The sequence below is a fragment of the Osmerus eperlanus genome, chromosome 14 (assembly GCF_963692335.1).
Source record: "Osmerus eperlanus chromosome 14, fOsmEpe2.1, whole genome shotgun sequence".
Classification (NCBI taxonomy): Eukaryota; Metazoa; Chordata; class Actinopteri; order Osmeriformes; family Osmeridae; genus Osmerus; species Osmerus eperlanus.
In genome coordinates this window covers 17,670,389-17,693,904 of record NC_085031.1, presented here as the reverse complement: position 1 = coordinate 17,693,904, position 23,516 = coordinate 17,670,389, and the positions used below count along the sequence as shown (strand labels likewise).

Sequence of the window (23,516 nt, the reverse complement as noted above, 5' to 3'; positions counted from 1 at the left end):
GTGTGTGTTGGTGGTTGCATGATTCACCTTTAGTTTTAGTTACGTTTATTTAAAATTTTCCAGAGATAAAAACGTCACATTTCACTAAAACAGACAGGGTGGTATGAGGTGAAATTGAATTTTATTTGCTCAGGAAAAAATATAAGGATAAATAATTCATCCATTTAAAAAGGTACAAAAGTAAATATATACTCAAAACAAGCCAGTTACAGCCACTAATAAGCCCTTGAGTTTGCATACATTGACCAAGAAACAAGACTGGTTGGAATTATGATTATTAATCTCTTCCTCTAACACAGTGGATATCCAGCTGCAGAACAACACGGTAAGAAGGAAGATGAAACGATATCCTCATGATGTAATACTGGTAGGGGGGCAGGCAGAGTAGCACACTGTCCAGCCAATAAACTCAAATCAGAACGGTCGAGGTCTCGATGACTAAATAGAACTTCGCAAACACGTGCATCTTTACAGTTTCTCACCGCGTGACGTTGGATAACATCGTTCTATGTTGATGTTTACGGGCCAGCCTGAGAATATTGAGTTAATCAAATCAAAACTACTACAAACTAACAAACCCTCTTAATCACTTGTTAAAAACATCAGCATTAACTTAACCCTTGAGCCTTACTTAATACACGGACTGAACAGGAATGAGAATAAACACGGCAACTTGACAATGGAGACACTGCTGGCACGTGGGCGGAAAACTTCCAACATTCTGATGACCTTTAGAACAGGACAGGTCGTCATGGCAACACTATCTGGCGCTGCGTTGGCTTAATTCCTTATTGCTAATTAGATGTCCTGTGCGGATCTACTCGTTATAGCCAATTAAACCAAGAAAATCGAACCCACCTCTGAACAAATATGAGTCAACGTTATTAGGTCAGGACATTATCCCCAGAAACAGATTCGTTTTTCGGCTGAGTCATCCGCTAGCGAGACAACTAATCACTAGGCCTACCTACTACATTTAAATTACATGTAGCCTACATTTAGTCATTTAGCAGACGCTCTTATCCAGAGCGACTTACAGTAAGTACAGGGACATTCTCCCCGAGGCAAGTAGGGTGAAGTGCCTTGCCCAAGGACACAGCGTCATTTTGCACGGCCGGGAATCGAACCAAAAACCTTTTGATTAATAGCCCGACTCCCTAACCGCTCAGCCATCTGACCCACTAATACCCACATGGTACAGACGGACATTATATCTGATCCCAATCTGTCAATCCGGATCCGTGGGATCATAGTAATTGGGATAGTAGCTCTGTGTTTGTTTAGATTTAATGCCTAAGCAAGCGTTTGCATGACCTCTGCCAACACAGGCGTGCACAAACAAGCGACATGCAAAACTATTATTTCCGATTTCGTTTTTATAAAATTTAAAATTAAAACTACAGCCAAAGCACCTTGAAACCCGAAACAAACACATTTCTCTAAAGGGCATGTTGTTTTTAACTGTAGTTTCAGGCGTGTTTGCTTCGGCTGATCTGTCCCTCTCTCGATGTGCACGTGGGTTTGGGGATTAAACATTAGAACTGTGTTTATTTATCTGGTCCTGGATTAGACGGCTCGCTGCTCTCGCTGTATTTAAACTGACCTCCACCAGCACAGACTGGCCCAGTCTGGTCAGGAGCCAAGGGTATAATATTTGTCGACAGGAAGTTATCTACATTCCACTAGAATAATTATCTGCCCCTAAAATTATACCTGTCACAAAAATAATAATATTCAATACATTATCTTAAAGCAACAACAACAAAAAGGTTTAATTGAAAACTTCTCAAAGTATTTACATAAAGTTTGTAAGTAGATTCAAACTCAATTAATCGAATACAAAATCTGGATGCGTTCAAAAAATACTTTTAACCCCCTGTCCTCCCTCTCTCCTTTACAACAAAGAAATAATCTCTGCAAGGTTAAAGCGAATTATATTAAAATAATGATCTGCCGGTATGTTATGGTCAACGTTATGTATATGTGCTCACTGGATGAATTTTCATTTTGCTAATCTCCCCCATGTCAGATTTTACATAATCGTATGAGAAAACAAAAATAAAAATAATTCCCTAATCCCTCTATCTTTAATAAAGTGCCTTAGCTTTGGAGCCCCCTCCCTCCCTAACAACATTGAATGTTAACACGTCCTCCCACCCTGTGGGGGGCGCTGTCCCCGTCAGACCAGGCTGAAGCCCTCGTACTGCTCCACGGCACGGGTGAGGCGGTGCCGCAGGGTCTCTTTGGTCTGGTAGCGCGGCATGTCCAGCAGGTTGTAGCAGGTGTGGGCCACGGGCAGGTACTGCTCCTCTGCCGAGGTGGACTGGATGATGATACGAAGGCTCTCCATCCCGTGGATGGGGATACGGTCACTTCCTGTCAGGAACACTGGGGAGGAGGGGGGGGGGGGGGAAGAGGAGAGGGGTGGAAGCATCAGAAGAGGTTAGGGAAGTGGAGAAAGTGGCAGAAACAAGGGTAAGATGTCTGTGCTCATAGACTGAGCTCTGAGAAGTGGAGAGAGGAGATGACCCTAATATTCAGGATGGAGAGAGGAGGAAGGGATGGATCTGATGAGACTAGAAACACCTCAAAATGACTGAAATGCAGAAAGACACCTCTGCCCTGATCCCCCAGATACACAAGGCTCTTACATAGGAACTGCTTCTTCTTCTCCAGGGGGAAGTCATGGAAGACCTCCCAGAACATCCTGACGGTGGGGTGAGAGGCGCAGTACTCCCCCTTATACACCGCATTCTGGAACAGGAAACTTTTTTGTTTCACAAATATCTGTACTTTCTACTTCTTACATTTTCAAAGCAGGCTTGTTACTTTAGTTTTAATCTAAAAGTAACCCCAGCAGGAGGGTTAGGTAATGGATGCACTTGGGAAATTACCGCCCCCCTCTTCATGCCGCCCTAGGCGGCTGCCTATGTCGCCTATAGGAAGGACCGGCACTGCCGATAGCGCTAGCCTCACCCCCTCTACAGTGTTAGCGCTAGCCTCATCCCCTCTACAGTGTTAGCGCTAGCCTCATCCCCTCTACAGTGTTAGCGCTAGCCTCACCCCCTTTACAGTGTTAGACGTTAGCGCTAGCCTCACCCCCTCTACAGTGTTAGCCGTTAGCACTAGCCTCACCCCCTTTACAGTGTTAGCCGTTAGCACTAGCCTCACGCCCTCTACAGTGTTAGCCGTTAGCGCTAGCCTCACCCCCTCTACAGTGTTAGCCGTTAGCACTAGCCTCACCCCCTCTACAGTGTTAGCCGTTAGCGCTAGCCTCACCTTCTCCATCTCCTCCCAGTTGTAGTCATTGTTGCCTACCACCATGGCCATGAGCTCTGAGGGCTGGAACAGCGACAGGACCTTCCCTCCACACACCTTCAGGAAGCCTGAGGAGAAGGCTGCGTACAGCTCCCCCACCGCAGAGCAGAACACGTACTGCAGGTAGGCCTGTACAAACTCCTCCCTGTAGAGGACACACACACACACAGTTAGGCATACACACAAACACACACACACACGTGTGTGAGCGTTTAAGACACACAATCATTTATGATTGGGAAGTCATTTAGTAATTCATGAATGTAATTTGTGCGTGTGTGTAAGCATGTGGTTGTGTGTACGAGCGAGCTATGTATCAGTCCACCGTAGCAGAGAGGAGGAAGGAGACTGCCTCTGAACATCAACACACCACATATATCTCAGAACATCCAGAACTACAGTACCCGTAAAGACAGGAGATACAGCCAGAGATTAATCTGTACCATCAAGCTGATGTACACACACACACACACACAGGAAGGTGGCAGCCTCTCGTGCCAGTGCGGACGTGTGCCCTGGCCAGGGTGCTGACAGCAGTGGAGCAGCAAGACAACAATGCTGCTGCTCCCATCAACAGGGAAGTCGAAACTCTGGGTGCAGTCACGGTTGGCCAGCCGCCCTGCTTCCTGACAGCAGAAGCCAGAAGGCAGCAATGCCATAGAGCGCAGGGTTGAACTCTGGCACACTTCACCACACACACACACACACACTCTGGCCCACTTCACCACACACACACACTCTGGCCCACTTCACCACACACACACACTCTGGTCCACTTCACCACACACACACACTCTGGCCCACTTCACCACACACACACACACACTCTGGCCCACTTCACCACACACACACACTCTGGCCCACTTCACCACACACACACACACTCTGGCACACTTCACCACACACACACACACACACACGTGGCCCCAGGGATCGGGGAACGCTGCACTTTAACACACTTTCTGTCTCTCTCTCATACACACACACTTAGCACAACCATATCCAAAGCGATTTACAGTAACGAGGAGGATTTAAACCTGCAACTTCTTGATCAGCAGTCAAGTGCTCTAACCACTAAGCTGTGTTTTCCCCCAGACTAACAGAACCTCACAGATGGGAACAACAAAGTTTACATGAACGATGCACAAACAGACTTTAAATGCTGTTTTTTTCACTTCACACATAAATGTTATCTTTGGAAGACAAAAAGTAATCAATCTAAGCGATCTTGTGGTTTAATTTCAGCTAGGTCTGTAGAGAACTCTATATTTAGACACAAAAACTAAACTACCTTGTTCCTGCCTGGGGTTCAGGGTCTGGCACCACAGCCTGATGGAAGGTTGGAGAATAACAAAGAAGCTGGAACAAGGACATGGGTCACAGAAACAGGCCCCCCTCCCCCCCCCACCATCACCTCTTTGGTTTCTCCCAGACCCCTCACACTGGCAGACGGGGCAGCTTAACTCACAGGACGGGGGGGGGGGGGGCAAAACATTTCAAATTTGTTTTTGTTTTTGCTTTTTTAGGAAGCGGTGAGCGTCTGGTGCACAAATGTCCGATGTCGGAGAGTATCCTAATCTAGGGGCCAGATTGCAATAAATGTGGTTGTTGAGCCGGGGAGGATGTGCTATGTAGGGCGACGTGTCTGAACACTGTCCTCTTATCTGGCCTGGTCTGAACAACGCCAGCTGACACAAGTGGGACACCGGTTGTGGGTGTTGAGGCCTAAATGTCCCGGCTGAGATAAAACATCCTTTATTTACACTGAGCTGGGGTCAATAGGCTAGGAGGTGGAACATCTAGATTAGATCTGTTTCGATGCATGCTCAGGTCTGTGATGTGTCTGTTACCTAGGAGACGGTTACCTACGAGACGGTGACCCACCTGTTGTTCTTGTCCACGATGATGCTCTCTCCTCCTGGTACCAGCTCCACCACCTCCGTCACCCCGTAGTACTCCCTGGTGATCTGATGGAGACAGGGGCTCGTCACACATGGAGATCTCGTCTGTATCTAACTAGCATTTTGGTTAGTCTGACAGAACCAGTAGTTATAAATGACTAAGCTAAGACACTAGATGGTCAGTGATTTTCCTTTGTAATGTCTGAAAATGGAACATGTGTGTGTGTGAGCCTCCTTCGCACACTGTGTGTTGTGGACTTACAGCGAAGTTCAGACAAAATGCTTCCTCAATGTCATCTCCCTCGTGGTCCAGAAGCTGCTGTAAACTCCTGAGAGCGAGAGAGGAGAGGGAGAGAAAGAGATGGGAAAGATGAGAGATGATGGATGGGGAACACAAGCACAGTGACCTCATCAGAGCAGCACAGTGACCTCATCAGAGCAGCACAGTGACCTCATCAGAGCAGCACAGTGACCTCATCAGAGCAGCACAGTGACCTCATCAGAGCAGCACAGTGACCTCATCAGAGCAGCACAGTGACCTCATCAGAGCAGCACAGTGACCTCATCAGAGCAGCACAGTGACCTCATCAGAGCAGCACAGTGACCTCATCAGAGCAGCACAGTGACCTCATCAGAGCAGCACAGTGACCTCATCAGAGCAGCACAGTGACCTCATCAGAGCAGCATGTTCCCGGGGGATAACAACTTTCCCGCCAATCACTCTTATATTTTTGGGTCCTCCGCCCTGGCCGGCATCTCGCTACATAGCAAACGCTACGTTCCAGCGCTGAGCTGTGTGGTTAAGCTCCCCCTGCCCCACCAGCTGTGCCTGCCACCTGGATTAGATCTAGGAACACACATGCTTCTCCAGAGCTGGCCAGTTTGAGCGCTAAAGCTAGAAGCTAATAATAGCCTTTAATGGGTGATGCGAGATGCTAGGTGATTCTAGGCATCAGCAGCTAAGCAGGAGAGATCCCTCACACCTTCAGTGGGCTTGTCTCTCCTTACACAATGTTCCCTCCAGTGGCACCGACAGGAATGTTTCATGGGGGTGGCCGGGGGGGGTCGCCGGGGGTCCCAGCGATTTTATCAGGGCGGCTGTGCCCATAGATATATATGTGCCTGAAAATGCCAGTATAATGTTCTGGTACTTTTAAGGGATTTGATGCTTAATGTTATGGTACTTTAAAGGGATGTGATGCGTAATGTTCTGGTACTTTAAAGGGATGTGATGCATCAAAGACATGTCTTTGCTTCCCTGTCTTTGTTGTGATCCTGTGGGACCTGTGGCACCTTCTCTTAGGACATCTGCATGCAGACAATTAGACACTAGGCTAACCGTTAAGCTAAATGCTAATTTAATCTTCTCATTCTGAGTCGACATTTCCCTGCCAGAGAAAGGAAGTCTTTCTTCAGCCGATACATAAGACTTCCTGGTTACACAAGCGAATTAGTGAATACAACGGCACTTAGGAATGCTTGGCTGGACCTGATGTTAGTTTCCTCCAGGATCACAATGACTCTTATTGAGAGACTTGTTGCTCTTGTTGGTTAGTTGTAACGGATTTAAATTCTTGTACTCGCTGTGAAATATTTTACTGTTGATTGTTTTTCTACAGGTACACTCTTGCACTTTTTTTGTTTCATGTTGTTTAATTGTGACTTGCTTAACTGCATGCTCTTATGGTTCTTCCCTTTGGCACTTATTTGGTTTTTCACAATGTATGCTTCATGTTTTGGTTGCTCGCAATGTTGGGGCTATCTTGTTGTTATGATCAGTGACCTATGCACTTTTGTAAAGCTCTCTCGTGGAAGTTGCTTTGGATAAAAGCGTCTGCTAAATGCATAAATGAATTAGGCGCTGAATGACGATGTAATTTGGGTGAGCAGTGTGTCGAGAGAGATTTCATGGCCTTGTTTCGGCTCAATAGGAATTGGAGGCAGTTCAATTAAACATTTAGGTTAGCACGCCACATTGATTTCAGCTGAGGAGAGATGCTTCTCTTGAAAGCAAGACTGTAAAAACACCTACTCTAGGACAAAAACATTGACTTTGTGCTAAACGACAACAGCGCTACATCAATCCATCCTGACTGACATAGGCCTACAGAGCAACAGCTAGAAGGGGCGAGAGCCATTGCAAAGAGTATAGAAGCACAAGAGGCGAAGCACAAGAGGCGAAGCACAAGAAGCACACTGATGCTTTTTTGGTAACAGTCACTAGGGTACGCTTCAGTAGCGCGCCGCCATTGTGGAGTGAAAATTCCAACTGGAGTTACTGGACAACAGCACAGTTAGCTACATACAAGTAGTTATAGGTAACAGATCATTTTAAATATATTTTTAGTGTTGACGTTAGCTAGCTAGCGTCGGCAGCTGTGTACCTAGCAAGCATTAGCAGCATTTGTATCGGTTAAATGTACGTAGTTAAATATCAGCTAATGTTCAACTGTAAAGTATAGCTACACCTTTTAAAGGATCCCTTGGTACTGTAAATCAGCCACTGCCGGGTAGAAATTGATTTTTTAGAAAAAATAAAAAGTTAACGCCAAAAATTTGCGGCAAAATTCATTGTTATGTCTACAAATTATTTTAGATATGGTATACGTTTAGCTAGCTTGCAAATACTGAGGATAGCCTACGGAAGTTAAGTTAGCCAATGTCGATGCTAGCTAACGTTTAACTTGCCCTACAAAAAAATCCACTTGTCCCGGACAGGCTAATGTCGAGCCCTGTACATGGCTAGACTCTTGATACAGATAAGAATCCATCATATCTTGGACACCCAAAATCAGTGAATCTCACAGCCAATTCAGGGCAATAGAAACTGTGCTTCAAAGAATTTCAAACAAAACGTTTTTTTGTGGAAAAAAAGTGGAAGACTTGTATGTAAGTCTGTGAAATAAACTGTTAAAAGTTATTTGATGATCACTAGTCCAGTGATTACGTTATTCTGTGTCGTCATCATTCAGTTTATTTGAACAAAGCAGCTGATATTGCCAAAAGCGACAGCAAGCTAGTGGACTGCCGAGTCGCTTTCACTCCAAAATGGCGGAAACGTAGCGCTGCTACTGGGCACTGGTGTTGCAATGGAGCGTTCTATTGGCTTTCACTTCTTGTCAAAATAAGTTCTTTGGCCATTGCCAGCCACCCCCATTCTGGTGTTACTTCCTGTTCTGGTGTCACTTCCTGTTCTGGTGTCACTTCCTGTTCTGGTGTCACTTCCTGTTCTGGTGTTACTTCTTGTACTTGAGCTGTTGTTGAACTGTGCCTTCCTCGCTATAACTCTGCACTTGGTCTCCTGCTGTACTTTCAACATGCTCTATTTGTCCTTTGCTTTGGATTAAATCTGCTAAATGAATAAAATATAAGATGTAGAAAATGCTAAAACCGTGTAGTGAGTGGACACATGCAGTGTAACAGAGTAACAGTGAGCAGGCTCCAGCTGTTACCTGCCCTCGGTGGGAGAGAGCTCCTTCAGGTCGTCCAGCGAGGGCCCGCTGCCCAGCAGCAGCTTGTACAGGACCAGAGGGAAGTGGAGGTCCACCACTGTGGAGTTGTAGATGGCCAGACCACATAGGATCCCGACCAGGTGGAACCAGTTGTGCTCCACGAAACACTGGGGGGGAGAGGGGGGAGACCAGAGGGATGAGATTAGAAAATAGAGAACTGCTAAAAATAATTAAAACACAATTGAAACCAGACAAAAGGGTCCCATGTTTCTGTCTTGGTCGTCATGGTGCCTGGACAGGCATGGCCGTCCACTTTGGGAAATTCATGGGCAGGCGTTTGATCCCCAGGAATGGCAGGGATGATGATAAATCCTGTAAATGGGCTTCTCTAGAAGATACAAGCTGACCCTGCCAGTGATGAGGCACGAAGCGTTGCCTTGAGAAACTCTCCCTCTAAACACCAACAGTACGGACGCAGGCTATTTTCAGCACAAAACTGAATCTCCCCAGTCCTTCCGTTAGGACGGTGGGTGTCAGAATGTTCCAGGGTGTTCCTCTGCAGGCCAGGTGACTGCCGCAGGAACGTGCTCAGCGACAACAACAACCTGGTATTTACTCCCCGCAGAACAGGAGGAGGGAACAGGAGCAAGGCTCTGGGAACAGGAGGGAACAGGAGCAAGGCTCTGGGAACAGGAGGGAACAGGAGCAAGGCTCTGGGAACAGGAGGGAACAGGAGCAAGGCTCTGGGAACAGGAGGGAACAGGAGCAAGGCTCTGGGAACATGCTGGTTCGGCCGAGCCTCACCGCGGCTGTTCCAGGTTCAGGACAAAACTGTAGCTACTAAACACATCACCTGTTTACACTTGACACACAGAGCCGCTGGCTAACAACATGTCCTCTGCATCACCTCAACACCCTCCTTACACCAGACATCACCTCCTCCCAACAGACATCACCTCCTCACACCAGACATCACCTCCTCACACCAGACATCACCTCCTCACACCAGATATTACCCAACTGGACGGTCATTAGAAACTATTATGAAAGTCATGAGTTATAAAAAAAAACGTATGAAACTTGCCTTTGGTAGAGATACATTTAAACAAAGTAGTATGTCACTTTGTCAGAGAACCACAGCAGGTTGGACTCTGCGTTGTGGGTGAACATGCCGTAAAGTGTGTGTGTCACCTTGTCAGAGAACCAGAGCAGGTTGGACTCTGCGTTGTGGGTGAACATGCCGTAAAGTGGGTCCAGCAGCTCCTTCAGCAGCAGCAAGAAGAACTCCTTAGTGACTCCACCCGCATCTACAGCCTCCTCCCCGTCAAATATCACCTGGGGAGGGAGGGAGGGAGGGAGGGAGGGATGGGAAGAAAAAGAGTACAGAAAGAAAATCTATGAAGGCGAGAAAAGAAGGTATAGAATGGGTTCACCTGTATGAAGGTGCTCCACAGACTGACCCCTCTCTCCCTTGCCCCCATGACCCCTGACCTTGAGGGGCTTCTTGAGGTCGAGGTCTGCGTAGACGGACAGCTCCCGCAGCGCGTCGCTCACCAGGTGCTCCCTGCGGACGTGCAGCACCAGGAAGGGGTTCCTGCCCAGCAGCGGCTCCAGCGTCAGCAGCATGAACACGTTGTGCAGGTTAGCCCCACTCACCGCCATCTGGCGGAGGGGGAGGGGGAGGGGGGGACAGAAAGAAAGGATACAAATGGATATCCATGTTTCATAAACAAAGCTTGTTACCTACAGTGTTGCAGAAAGTCACAAAGAGTGTTACATACTGTAATAAAACAGTAACACACATATATATATATATCTGTCCCTGCCTGCCTGCCTCTGTCCCGGCCTGCCTCTGTCCCTCCTTGCCTGCCTCTGTCCCTCCCTGCCTGCCTCTGTCCCTCCCTGCCTGCCTCTGTCCCTGCTTGCCTCTGTCCCTGCTTGCCTCTGTCCCTGCCTGCCTGCGTCCCTTCCTGCCTCTGTCCCTGCCTGCCTCTGTCCCTCCCTGCCTGCCTCTGTCCCTGCCTGCCTCTGTCCCTGCCTGCCTGCGTCCCTTCCTGCCTCTGTCCCTGCCTGCCTCTGTCCCTCCCTGCCTGCCTCTGTCCCTGCCTGCCTTCCTCTGTCCCTCCCTGCCTGCCTCTGTCCCTCCCTGCCTGCCTCTGTCCCTGCCTGCCTCTGTCCCTCCCTGCCTGCCTCTGTCCCTCCTTGCCTGCCTCTGTCCCTGCCTGCCTCTGTCCCTGCCTGCCTCTGTCCCTGCCTGCCTGCCTCTGTCCCTGCCTGCCTCTGTCCCTCCCTGCCTGCCTCTGTCCCTGCCTGCCTGCGTCCCTGCCTGCCTCTGTCCCAGCCTCATACCTGCATCTGCAGCTCTGCGTCTGTCTGCAGCATAGTGGTCTTGGCCTGGGCGTTGAGGATGAAGGGATAGGCACACAGCATTACCGAGCTCTGGAGGGGAGAGAGGGGGGAGGAGGGAGAGGAGGAGGGGAGGAGGAGGGGAGGAGAAGGAAGAGAGAGGGAAGGGGAGAGAGAGGAGGTGGGGGAAGAGAAAGAGAAGGATGAAAGAGGTGGAGGTGGAGAGCATGATGGCCTTTGGGTACATGAGTATCCAGTTACATGTGTTAGATCTGTATAACATTTAACAGCAGGCATTTCATACCTGAACAGGAGGTACTCTCATTTTCTGGAGAGAAAAAAAGTACAAAATAAATGAAAGGAAATCAATACATGACTGTTATTATCAATACATTTACAGTACATTCATAAACATATAGGCCTGCATAACATTGTGTTGTTTAGAGGGTGTCTGATTTGAACAACACACACACTACACAACCACAGACGCCACAACTACAACCTTTAATATCCTCCCTGTAGAGAGATGGAGAGAGATGGAGAGAGATGGAGAGAGAGAGAGAGGGATGGAGGGATGGAGATGTAGGAGATGTAGCAGCGTACAATCTCAGCTTTGCTCAGGAACCACTGGAGGTAGTCCTCCTGGATGTCCACCAGGCTGCTGATGTGAGGGATGTAGAAGCTGCTGTACTCCACATGCCTGGCCTTCAGGTTCACCTGCACACACCACAACATCAACCCTGACTGCTGCTCTAGGGTTGGATCCAAGGTCAGGGTCAGATCTAGGGTCAGGGGTCATGGCCAGGTGTTAGGCCGAATCACACTACTCTGTCTTACCCCTACCCCTTACCCCTAGCCCTTAGTTTACCCTTTGCCCTTATGTCTCGAAACTGAGGGGTAAGGGCTACATAGCCCTATGAAATGAGACGCCACTTGGTTACGGTTACGTATATCGATGTTTCCAAAGCAAGTAGTGTTATGCACTGATATCAAACGAAATTCGTTTGAAATTCGCTGCTAATGGAGTTTAATTAAAACTGTAGACATGCATGGAGTCCATTCAAGGCTAATCAGAGAAATGCGGGACTGTTGTGCAAATCAGCAATGTAACGTTAGCGCAGCAAACTAGCGATTTTTTAAAACGTTTCAATTAAGAATATGGTTGCAAATACATATGTACAGGACTGTGTAGAGCACAAAATAAGAGCCGAAAATATTACATTTATGGGACTCTGGATGATGTCTGCCATTGTTGCAGGTAGCGCTGTATTAACATACCCCTTGGTTTCAAGTAAGCTCCCGAGCTTACTTGGTTTTAAGGGGTGTATACCCCTTCGTCTTAGCCCTAGCCCTAGCTCAAAAAGAGTATTGGGACACCACTTACTCTCACGATAACGCGCAAAACTAAGGGCTAGGGGTAAGGGGTAGGGGTAGGGCTAAGGGCTAGGGGTATGGGCTAGGGGTAAGGGTAAGGGTAAGACAGAGTATTGGGATTCGGCCTTAGGGTCAGATCTCAGGTCAGGGGTCAGGGCCAGGTGTTAGGGACAGATCTAGGTTCAGGGGTCAGGCCCAGGTGTTAGGGTCAGATCTCAGGTCAGGGGTCAGGGCCAGCTGTTAGGGTCAGATCTAGGGTCAGGGCCAGGTGTTAGGGTCAGATCTCAGGTCAGGGGTCAGGGCTAGGTGTTAGGGTCAGGTCAGGGGTCAGGGCCAGGTACCTTGTGCAGCTTCTCCAGCAGTCTGAGAGTGGCTCTGATGTGGTTCTCCAGGTAGACGGGAACCAGGCTGGTGCGTCCCGTCAGCAGGAACACCACGGTGCTCTTATACATGTCCACCAGCCTGGAGAACACTGCAGCCTCCAGCACACACCACCAGTTATCTACAGAGACGGCACACACCAGTTATCTACAGAGACGGCACACACCAGTTATCTACAGAGACGGCACACACCAGTTATCTACAGAGACGGCACACACCAGTTATCTACAGCAGAGAAAACTGTGTCTAAACAAACTGGTTCAGCACATGGACCATCGTGTGAGTGTGTGTTTGAGCTTGTGTGTCTGCATGTGTGTGTGTGTGTGTTCGTACCCAGGACCTTGCTGGGGTTGTGTGTGTGTGTTCGTACCCAGGACCTTGCTGGGGTTGTGTGTGTGTGTTCGTACCCAGGACCTTGCTGGGGTTGTGTGTGTGTGTTCCTACCCAGGACCTTGCTGGGGTTGTGTGTGTGTGTTCGTACCCAGGACCTTGCTGGGGTTGTGTGTGTGTGTTCCTACCCAGGACCTTGCTGGGGTTGTGTGTGTGTGTTCCTACCCAGGACCTTGCTGGGGTTGTGTGTGTGTGTTCCTACCCAGGACCTTGCTGGGGTTGGGGTCCAGGCGCAGGATGGCAGAGGCCAGGGGCACGGTGAGGGAGAGGTAGTGCTGGGGCTCCTGCAGGGCGGGGCACTCACACAGGATCAGGTATATCCTCATAGCCTCCACATCCGGAGGAGAGCAGGGCAGCTGGGGGATCAGCACGCTCTCAAAACTCCTGGTGGCCTGGGGGGGAGGGGCATAGAGAGTGAGCTATCTATACCAGCCTGGGGGGAGGGGCTTAGAGAGTGAGCTATCTACACCAGCCTGGGGGGGAGGGGCTTAGAGAGTGGGATAGCTACACCAGCCTGGTGTAAGGGTTAGTCACATACTGCTGGAAACAGATTACTGGACATGCTTTTCCCAGAGTTGCTTTCCCCTACAGCCCTTCTAAGATGTATTTGACCTCATGTGACCCCTGTGTGATCCCTGTGTGACCCTGTCAGACCCTGTGTGACCCCTGTGTGACCCTGTCAGAGATGGTAAAAGTACACACATCCTTCCCTCAAGTCGAAGTACAGATACTCATGTTTAAAAAGACTGGTCAAAGTTGAAGTACTGACTACACTTTTTAACTCAAGTTAAAGTAAAGAAGTGTGGGCTCTGACATATACCTAAGTAAAAAGTAGCCATTACTACTACACCTGTTTTAGTGTCACGCAGGTAACTGGACCTCACATCATATGAATACATTGATACAAAAAGACAGTATAGACATGCAGCGCTTTCACCAGGAATCCTTTTTGACACTGACAATTTTAAACATCTCCCTCATATATGGAGTTGGGGGATCAGGAATGTCTCTATTCTCAGTCATGTCCACATCGCTGACTCCCTCTGTCTCATCATGTCCACATCGCTGACTCCTCCCCTGGCTGTGTTACCTGCTCTAGGAGCCTGCAGGAGGCTGGCTGGCTGAGCGTGTGGAACAGCAGTCTGACTGACTTCAGGTCGATGCCAGGAGTCTTTGGATTGGTCTTAAAATGTCCGTCGTCACTGAGAGAGACAGGAGAGGAGGTTACACTGAGAGAGACAGGAGGTACCATGTGTCAGACAGGCCATAATGACAGACAGGCTATACTTTCCCCCTCAGGTGCTCACATTACAGTAACTGGATTAATGACTTCAATCCTGAACTGAATAACCCCATCACACACAAGCACACACCGCCTAAACTCTGACGACTGTGACAGCTAATACTCTGCTGTGGTGAGTAACACAGCTAATACTCTGCTGTGGTGAGTAACACAGCTAATACTCTGCTGTGGTGAGACAGCTAATACTCTGCTGTGGTGACACAGCTAAAACGCTGCTGTGATCACTGTGACACAGCAAAACCCCTGCTGTGGTGACACAGCAAAACCCCTGCTGTGGTGACACAGCAAAACCCCTGCTGTGGTGACAGAGCAAAACCCCTGCTGTGGTGACACAGCTAAACCTCCACATCTGTCACTAAATGGTTGAATCTTTGGCACTTTCATGCCATCGGTTTGACAATATGATATGGACTTTGTTGTAAGAGTAAGGGAGTAATGGAGAGAGAGAGAAAGAGAGAGGGGGAGAGACAGCGAGAGAGAGAAAGATATGGGAAAGGGGGACAGAGAGAAAAAGACAGAGAGGGAGGGATGGAGAGAGAGAACTATAGATCGATTCACGACACGTGTCTGTTCAGCAGGGGGCGGGGACAGAAGGCAGGGGGCGGGGACAGAAGGCAGGGGGCGGGGACAGAAGGCAGGGGGCGGGGACAGAAGGCAGGGGGCGGGGACAGAAGGCAGGGGGCGGGGACAGAAGGCAGGGGGTGGGGACAGAAGGCAGGGGGCGGGGACAGAAGGCAGGGGGCGGGGACAGAAGGCAGGGGGCGGGCCTTAGTGGGTCAGGACACACACACAGAGCAGGGAAGAGAGCATGAGAGGGGAGGATGAGAGAGGAGGAAAGGGAGGATGAGAGAGAAGGATGAGAAAGGAGGGAGGATGAGAGGAATGGGGGGGATAGGGGGGAGGAGAGTAGGGAGGGAGGGTGACTAAAAGAGAGACGAGGTGAGGTCAAAGGTCACCTCTGGTCCAGGAAGCTGGCGTTCCAACAGGCGGTTGAGGACAGATGGTGGATGATGTCACTGCAACACAGAGAGACGGGAAAATATCAAACTGTGTACAAACCATGTTGTTTTCAAACTCTCTTAACAAATATGGTTAAAAGACAAAATTATTACAAAAGCCACATAAATCTCACATCCCATCATACTTCAAGATTCTCTGGTCCACCATATTACACCCTTGTTTAAAACACCAGCAGGGTTAACTTGTGTATTTTGCTTACTTGGTGGTGCTAGAATCTGTGTTGTCGATCAGTTTCATCCTCCACAAATTCAAGTTCTCTGCATTTATCAGGGAGATACTTTTACTGCTGTTAAACACCCTGAAGTCTTCTGGAGGGGAGGCACTCTGCTGAGGAGGAGAGAGAAGGGCAGAGATGATGTAACACACAGCCTGGTCGCCCACAAACAGAACCATGTTTGTGGGGTTAGGGTTAGTGGTGCTTCCACCGTAGGGAAAGCAACTCTGCTCAGAGTTGCAGATCAAACTAAAACCTCCAGGACTGAAGTCAGCTCTCCGTGTTGTGGAGACACATTCCTGCCCTGCCTGCAGGAAATCCTGCCAGATCTAAATCAGCGAACATCCTTCAACACATCCAGACCTGCTGGGAGGGGAGGCAGATCGGAGCTTGGAGATCTGGGACAACTGAGAAACCCTGGGAGGCGTCGCTTATAACGGCATCAAAAGCTTTTGCAAAAAAACAGCTCAAATAAAGCACCAGCGCCATCTAGTGATGGACAACAACAACAACTAATCAGTGTGACAGTCCAGACAAATCCTGTCATCCTCGTCCAACATCAGTCTCATCAGAGGCCAGTAAGAGTACATCCTGAATGATTCATGAAGTTTACCTCCTCATCAGAGAAGAGTAAGAAGTTGTGGTCTCCCCCACTGTGGATCCTGGAGACTGCAAACGGCCGGAGACCTAAAAGACGAACATGAAGAGCAGAGACTGACTGAGGCTGTTAGAGGTTAGAAAGGATGTGAGGCTGTTAGTTTAGAAAGGCTGTGAGGCTGTTAGAGGTTAGAAAGGATGTGAGGCTGTTAGAGGTTAGAAAGGATGTGAGGCTGTTAGAGGTTAGAAAGGATGTGAGGCTGTTAGAGGTTAGAAAGGATGTGAGGCTGTTAGAGGTTAGAAAGGATGTGAGGCTGTTAGAGGTTAGAAAGGATGTGAGGCTGTTAGAGGTTAGAAACCAACCTACCAAAGCAAACTCCTCATGTTTGTAAACCTGCTTGGTAATGAACCAGATTTAGATTCAGATCTTCAGCCTGTGATGTGTCTCTGTTTTACCTGACACATGAGGACTTCCTGTCTGGAGGGCCTTGGTGTTTTTGACAGGAAGTGGGATCCTGGCGGTGTCCCTGGTGCCTGTGCCCAGCTGGCCCTGAGAGTTGCAGCCAAACGCGTAAACGACCCCAGAGGACGGAACAAACGCCAGGGTGTGATGTCTGAGGAGAGGGGGAGGAGGGGGGGACAGGTGGGTGTACAGGTGGGTCTGCAGATGGGTGTACAGGTGGGTGTATTGACTGGTAGATGTGTGTGTGTATTGTACCTGCCACAGGAGATCTGAGAGACCTCGCTCCCCATCAGCTCCAGGACGCGCCGGGGGAGAGGCTCACTGTGGGTGGAGTCATGACCCAGCTGACCACTAGAGCCATCTCCAAACGTAAAAATTCCCCCATCCTGGAGAGAGGGGGAGAGGTACAGAGAGGGGGAGGGGAGAGGTACAGAGAGAGAGGGGAGAGGGAGATTTGTAATTTGAAGAACCTGTCTTTTGTGAGCTGGTGATGTTTTGACAACAGTGTGACAGTGTGTATGTGTGTCTGAGTGTGTATGTGTATGTGTATGTGTGTGAGTGTATGTGTGTGTTACCTTGGTGTGTGTGTGTGTCTGAGTGTGTATGTGAGTGTGTGTGTGTGTGTTACCTTGGTGAGAGCGGCTGTGTGGTCCTCTCCACAGCTGATGTAGACGACCTTCTGAGAGCGGAGGAACTTGACGTGACAGGGTACGGCACGGTCTGCATTGTTCACACACACACCACACACACACAAACCACACACACCACACACACACACCACACACACACACCACACACACACAAACCACACACACCACACACACACACCACACACACCACACACACAGTTATTATTGCTATGGGTTATAGTTCTTATTGTAGTGATTATGAAACTTCTAGTTGTGATTATTGTTACCCTGCTGGTCGTTGAGGCCGAGCTGTCCGGCCTGGTTGTTGCCCCAGCCGAACACAGCCCCAGACAGGGACAGAGCCAGGCTGTGCTGCCCCCCAGCGCTGATCTGGGCCAGAGGGATCCCACACAGGGAGGTGAGGGGCTGGGGGGTCAGAGAGCTGGGAGCCCCCCTGCCCAGACCCAGCTGACCCCGACCGTTCTCCCCCCAGGTGAACAGCTGGCAGTCTGGGGGGGGGGGGGGGTTAGAGCGAGTGAGATAGAGCGAGAGATATATAGAGAGATATATAGATATATATATAGAGAGAGATATATATATATAGAGATATATATATAGAGAGATATATAGAGATATATAGAGAGAGAGAGATATATAGAGATATATATATAGAGAGAGATGTCTCCTTACCTGTGGACAGGGCTATGCAGTGCTGGTTTCCACAGATAACCTGAGAGATGTGGTGCTCACCAAGCTTCTTGAGCAGTCTTGGCACAAAAAACAGAATAACCAAGTTATGTACAACCCAAACAACATTCCTACATTCCCCAGGCTTATGAACACAACTTCAGATGTATCCATAACATTGAACAGTATTTCATGTAACAGTCATGTATTCATTTAGACACTTTTATCCAAAGTAATGTACCAGGGGGATTTTAACCTTTAACCTCTTGATCAGCAGTTAAATGATCTACCCACCCCAGTCCCAGGTTTCAGGAAGGGACCAAGAAACACCACCCCCTCCACCTCTCCTCACCCTGCAGGAGGGTAACAGGTGTGACTCTGGTTACACGCACCTGGGCACCCTGACGGCCTCCTCAGGGGGCCCCAGGCCCAGCTGGCCCCCTTCTCCGGCCCCCCAAACGAACACCTGGCCCTGCTCGCTCAGCGCCACCGAATGGGCCCGCCCACATGCCACCCGGACCACCTTCTGGCCTTCCAGAGACCTGACCAGCTCTGGGGGGGGGGATGGGGGGGGGGGGGAGAGAGGAGGGAGGACAGTGTCAGTCTAAGTCAGGGATCCCCAAACTACGGCCCGCGGGACGAATATGGCCCACCCACACATTTGGACCGGCCCTCTGAACACTACCAGAGGTTCTTTTTTTATAAATAAAAATAATAATATGCATAAGTAAGTAAATGTTTTGATTTCAATAGCAATGAATATGAAAAAAGGTCATTACGATAGTAATAATGCTTGTTTAATAGGCTATATATATCTCTTGATATGAACGGATACGATGCATAACAAAATAATAAACTAATCTAGCATAATAAATACATTTAAAATCATAATAACATCTTCACAATAATACTGGTAGTCACTCCGGCCCATGTAATTTTCTGTTACAGACCGACCCGGCCCCACATTAAAGAAAGGAAAAATGATCTGCCCTCGCAGAAAAAAGTTTGGGGATAACCGGTCTAAGTAGATTTATTTTTGGTGGTCCGTAAGGGCCTTCAGGGTATATTCTCTGAATACAATACCTTTCTAGATTGGATACATCAATGCATGCTTCTAATAAATAACTACAAATTTAAAATTGTGAACTGTATTACTAGTTAAGTTATTTTTTATATTTCTAATTCTATTTTTTACATTTTTGCATAAACTGTTCGAATAAACTGTGGAGGCTAACAGCGACTCCTGATGGCTGACGATAATAGAGCAGTGTCTTGTTGGTCTCACTCAGCACAGAGGATTCACTTAGTCCAATAGAGTAGCCTTGTGACAAGAGTGACAGTAAAACCAACCAATCAAAATGCCTTGTGTGGGGACGGGTATGCTGGATATTCTGTAGCGGACCATGTGGTGATGTTTTTATTGAACAATCACTGATTGGCCTCTGATTGGCGGCTAAGTTGTTAGCTAGCAGGTTACCGTAATTTAAAAAACAATGGCTGATGGAGATGTTGTAGAGACGGCAACGGAAACTGATTTTGTCAGTAGTTTGTTAAGTGTACCATTTGCTCGGAGAAATTTCGCTGAGAAGCTTGAAATTGTTAAGAGGGGGAGACCAAAACCAAAGGTGGGACTCCATCAACCAGGCAAAGGATTCACAAGGCATTTTAGCGAGGCTAATTACGGCCGCTTCAAATGGCTAACAGGTAGCACAGAGTTAAACAAGTTATTTTGCTGGGACTGTTTGCTATTCAACTCAGAGAAGGGGACATGGAACAGCACTGAACTTCATCTTCAAATGAGTGAGTCTTGGTTTTAAATCTTTTCAGTGACTTTTTGTAACTTTGTTGTAGCTTCATGCCGTCGCTATGATTCTAATGAAACCCAGTCCAGTTGTGAATGTAGCTAGGGTTAGTCCACTGAGGTGGCAGTTAGGCTCTCTTGTTTTCGGCCGGGGAGCTTGCGCGTGTTTGGGTGGGGGGGGGGGGGCTGAAAGGCCCACGGCGAGAGGGCACGGTCCGCCACATTATTTACATAAATGCTTGTCATAATGTAAAATGTCACGGTAATAAATATATTTTTATAACTAATTGTGTAATCACTTATACAATCAGTTGTATATGTGTTTGTTTTAAGGAGAAACATTATGCTAACATTAGCTATAAGCTCAATTAGGGTTCAGTTCCAATGGGTGATAGTTGCTGGTGTTTGCCCGTCTGAACTTGAGATGAAGTTGTTGTCTTGACCTTGATGTAATCAACCATCATCTAGGGAGCTGGACCACTTCACACACAGTCAGCATGTTTTACTAGGAACATGTGATCTGCTTCACACTTGGCTGAAAGGGCTGGTCGTGCTTCCAGAATGTATCACATTATCTGTCCATATTCAAACACAAAAAACAACTGAAGTCATCGTTGAGGTCCAAGCCATCACCATGGCTACCCTGTTTACTCTGAGCATTCAGCAGCCTTGTGCTATTTGGACAAACCCTCTGTGGGAACTCTCCTTATAGCTTCACCACAGTCTGGTTCCCCAGTTACCCTCTCTCTGGGAAAACACAGATTCACCAAGTACCTGTTACAGAGATGGTTCTTTTTTTAGTTAAGTTCCAAATCATCTAGTTTAGCCTATGTTGGCCTCACTGTTGGTCGAACTGCTTTGAAAAGGTAACCTGAATGAGGCGTAACCTGGGCTCGTAGTTTTAAAGCCACATACAGCTTGCAGCTACGCTACATATCCCTGCAGTGGTGTCCAGTCATGCCTGTTCACACATGGAGAGTGTGTGTGTGTTTCCAACTATGAATGCATTAATGAAAAGAGAGGTGTCTCCACATAGAAAGTGAGAGGAAAAAGATGTATTTCACACACACACACTCACACACACTAGAAGCAGATTGTTGGTGACTGAAAGCTCATTAGCTACTATGTGTCCCTCGGACTCCCAGAAATAGACCTTGTAAGATCTACAAGTACAATCTCCAGGATTAGTCTAAGAATCCATTCAGGTAAAACTCTAAAACGTCACCAGCAGGGTCTGTACCGACAGACTGCCTGCTTATGGGCAGTTAAATAACAGATTCATGCAAGTTCTATTAGTTGATGTTGTGTTCTGAGGAGATTTAATGTCACAAGGGCATTCTACAAACAGTTTGGACATTATCAGATTCACTGGGAATCCCTGTTTAGCAAACCAAACTCAATCCATTGTTTATAAACTCAGAAGGGCTACCTGGCGACGGCCACCCCTCTGTGATTGGCCGCTCACCTGGTGAGTCCCCGGCCTTGTTGTGGCCCAGCTGTCCGCTGCTGTTGGACCCACAGGAGTACACGCTCCCGTCACCCAGCAGGAAGAGGGAGTGCTGCCCGCCGCACGCCACCTCGCTGGGGCTGCGTCCGCTCAGCGCCAGGGCGCTCCGGGGCTCCAGCACCTCACCCGCCCCCACGCCCAGCTGGCCTTCAGCGCTGCTGCCCCAGCACAGCATGGTGCAGGGGGACAGGAGAGGGGGAGGAACGGGAGATATGGTGGGGGAGACAGAGAGAGAGGAGGGATGGGGGGGGGGGGGTTTAGGCGAGAGCAAGGCTGTCCTGCCTCCTCCTGTCAGCACTGACTAGGATCCTGGAGGAGAGACAGGAGGGAGAGACAGGAGGGAGAGACAGGAGGGAGAGACAGGAGGGAGAGACAGGAGGGAGAGACAGGAGGGAGAGACAGGAGGGAGAGACAGGAGGGAGAGACAGGAGGGAGAGACAGGAGGGAGAGACAGGAGGGAGAGACAGGAGGGAGAGGAAGAAAGCAAAACCAATGAGAGATATCAGTATTTCCACGGAAGACAAGCAGGGCTCCATGACGTGGATTGTCTGGTCAGGTTGTCGAATCGCGTTTAAAAGATGGGAGTGAGAGAGAGGGGGGGGGGGGGGGTTTAAATGTGTGTGTGTCGTAAGCGGAGCGTGTTTGAAAAAACGACGGTCACAAGCCTGTAATCCCTTTTTAAAGCGCTTCCGAACTGCCTGCCTGCCATATCGCCAATCCACTCCAACGCATTTGCAACAGGGCTGTATTTAAATAGCCGGAAGGTGAAACTGAAAGCGGGGATGGAGCGTTGAAAACTTCTCTTTCAGAAAGCATCAAATCCAGTGACCACAGCTGAAATGTTCAATATAATGTGTCGGGAGTCAGATGGCTGAGCGGTGAGGGAGTCGGGCTAGTAATCCGAAGGTTGCCAGTTCGATTCCCGGTCATGCCAAATGATGTTGTGTCCTTGGGCAAGGCACTTCACCCTACTTGCCTCGGGGGAATGTCCCTGTACTTACTGTAAGTCGCTCTGGATAAGAGCGTCTGCTAAATGGCTATATGTAAATGTAAAATTTAATGTTTTTAAGTAAGAAATGGTTAGACAGCCGCCACCAGAGACTGATTAGTAGCAGATGGCTTTCTTTGTCTGTTTCGGCGCGTGAGTGGTTAAGCAAAGCCAAGAGACCGCTACATTGTGATGTGCGTGTGTGTGCGTGCGTGTGAGGGGGCATCCAACACTCCCAGGGGGCTGTCAGGAGTAAAAGGCGCTAGCTGTCAGCAGCTTTACAGCTTCAACGTCAGATTGGTGCTTCGTTAATAAGTGCAAGTGCTTACCTGTCTGTAATCAATGACGTTAAACCGCCCAAAAGCACGTTTGCTACATAATGTTTATATTAATTTAGACGAGACAACACTGAAGCAGCGAAAAGAAAAACGATAGATGACGCTAATCCGCCCATTTCATTTGCCACTACAGAGTAGCAACACCAGCAAATCCTCTCTTAGCTACCTTTCGTAAAGAACGTACTGTATGTTCATATGGTTAGCTACATGAGTATTGTATTATCTCCTGAGTACTACTGACAAATACGGAAGATGTCAGAGCACTGTATGATGTCGTTTGTCTTTGTATGGGACGTGAAATTACCTGAGCAGATTCATTCCTGGATTCCAAACGGGGCGTTCTCTCTTCACAATAATACGGAAGTGGATTCAGTTTGATGGCCATGCTTGTCACCAAACACGTGACCGGGTGTCAGCCGTGCAGTAAAGGGCTATTGCACTCAAAGTAGACGGCTGTATTATAGGTAATTTTTTATTATGTATTTTCAGAGATGGGAAGTACTTTTTTTTGAGTGGGAAGATTTTTCTGGCATCTGTACTTTAATTCACCATTTATTTGGAAAAATATTTTCTCTAAAATAGGTTTGCATCATTTGATGAGTACTTGATGCGGATTCTACTGTACTCTTATACTCTGCTCTGCTTTACTCTGTACTAGGCTTCTCTGTTCTCCTCTTCCCTCCTCCTCCTCCTCCTCCTCCTCTCCTTTCACTGTGTGTGTGGAATACAAGTTTCAAAAGGCAGAATAATATATATTTTTGAAGTATGTTATGGATGAGACAGAGGAAGTTAGCGATGTCGACATGA

At 48.3% G+C, this 23,516-nt stretch overlaps 1 protein-coding gene across 4 annotated transcripts; it reads right to left on the bottom strand.

Annotated features, from left to right (window-relative positions):
* Positions 1–104: 104 nt before the first annotated feature.
* herc3 (HECT and RLD domain containing E3 ubiquitin protein ligase 3) lies at positions 105–23,101 on the bottom strand. Of its 4 annotated transcripts, none has more exons than XM_062478968.1 (25): positions 23,014–23,101; positions 21,342–21,692; positions 18,468–18,627; positions 18,079–18,155; positions 17,676–17,897; positions 17,388–17,479; positions 17,015–17,145; positions 16,753–16,910; positions 16,313–16,386; positions 15,685–15,812; positions 15,422–15,481; positions 14,253–14,364; positions 13,365–13,554; positions 12,733–12,893; positions 11,621–11,734; positions 11,322–11,345; positions 11,021–11,110; positions 10,163–10,333; positions 9,863–10,006; positions 8,672–8,838; positions 5,482–5,548; positions 5,203–5,285; positions 3,280–3,463; positions 2,652–2,754; positions 105–2,388 (listed from the first exon to the last, which is right to left on the bottom strand). In XM_062478968.1, the coding sequence occupies exons 2-25, from the start codon at positions 21,556–21,558 to the stop codon at positions 2,180–2,182; spliced, it is 3,138 nt and encodes a 1,045-aa protein (XP_062334952.1). In that variant the 5' UTR covers positions 21,559–21,692; positions 23,014–23,101; the 3' UTR covers positions 105–2,179. The 4 variants fall into 4 exon arrangements, with proteins under 4 accessions (XP_062334952.1, XP_062334951.1, XP_062334953.1 ...); XM_062478967.1 differs by lacking the exon at positions 23,014–23,101 and adding an exon at positions 22,701–22,884; XM_062478969.1 differs by lacking the exon at positions 23,014–23,101 and adding an exon at positions 22,701–22,883 and having other exon boundaries at positions 15,685–15,809.
* Between the last annotated feature and the right edge of the window lie 415 nt (positions 23,102–23,516).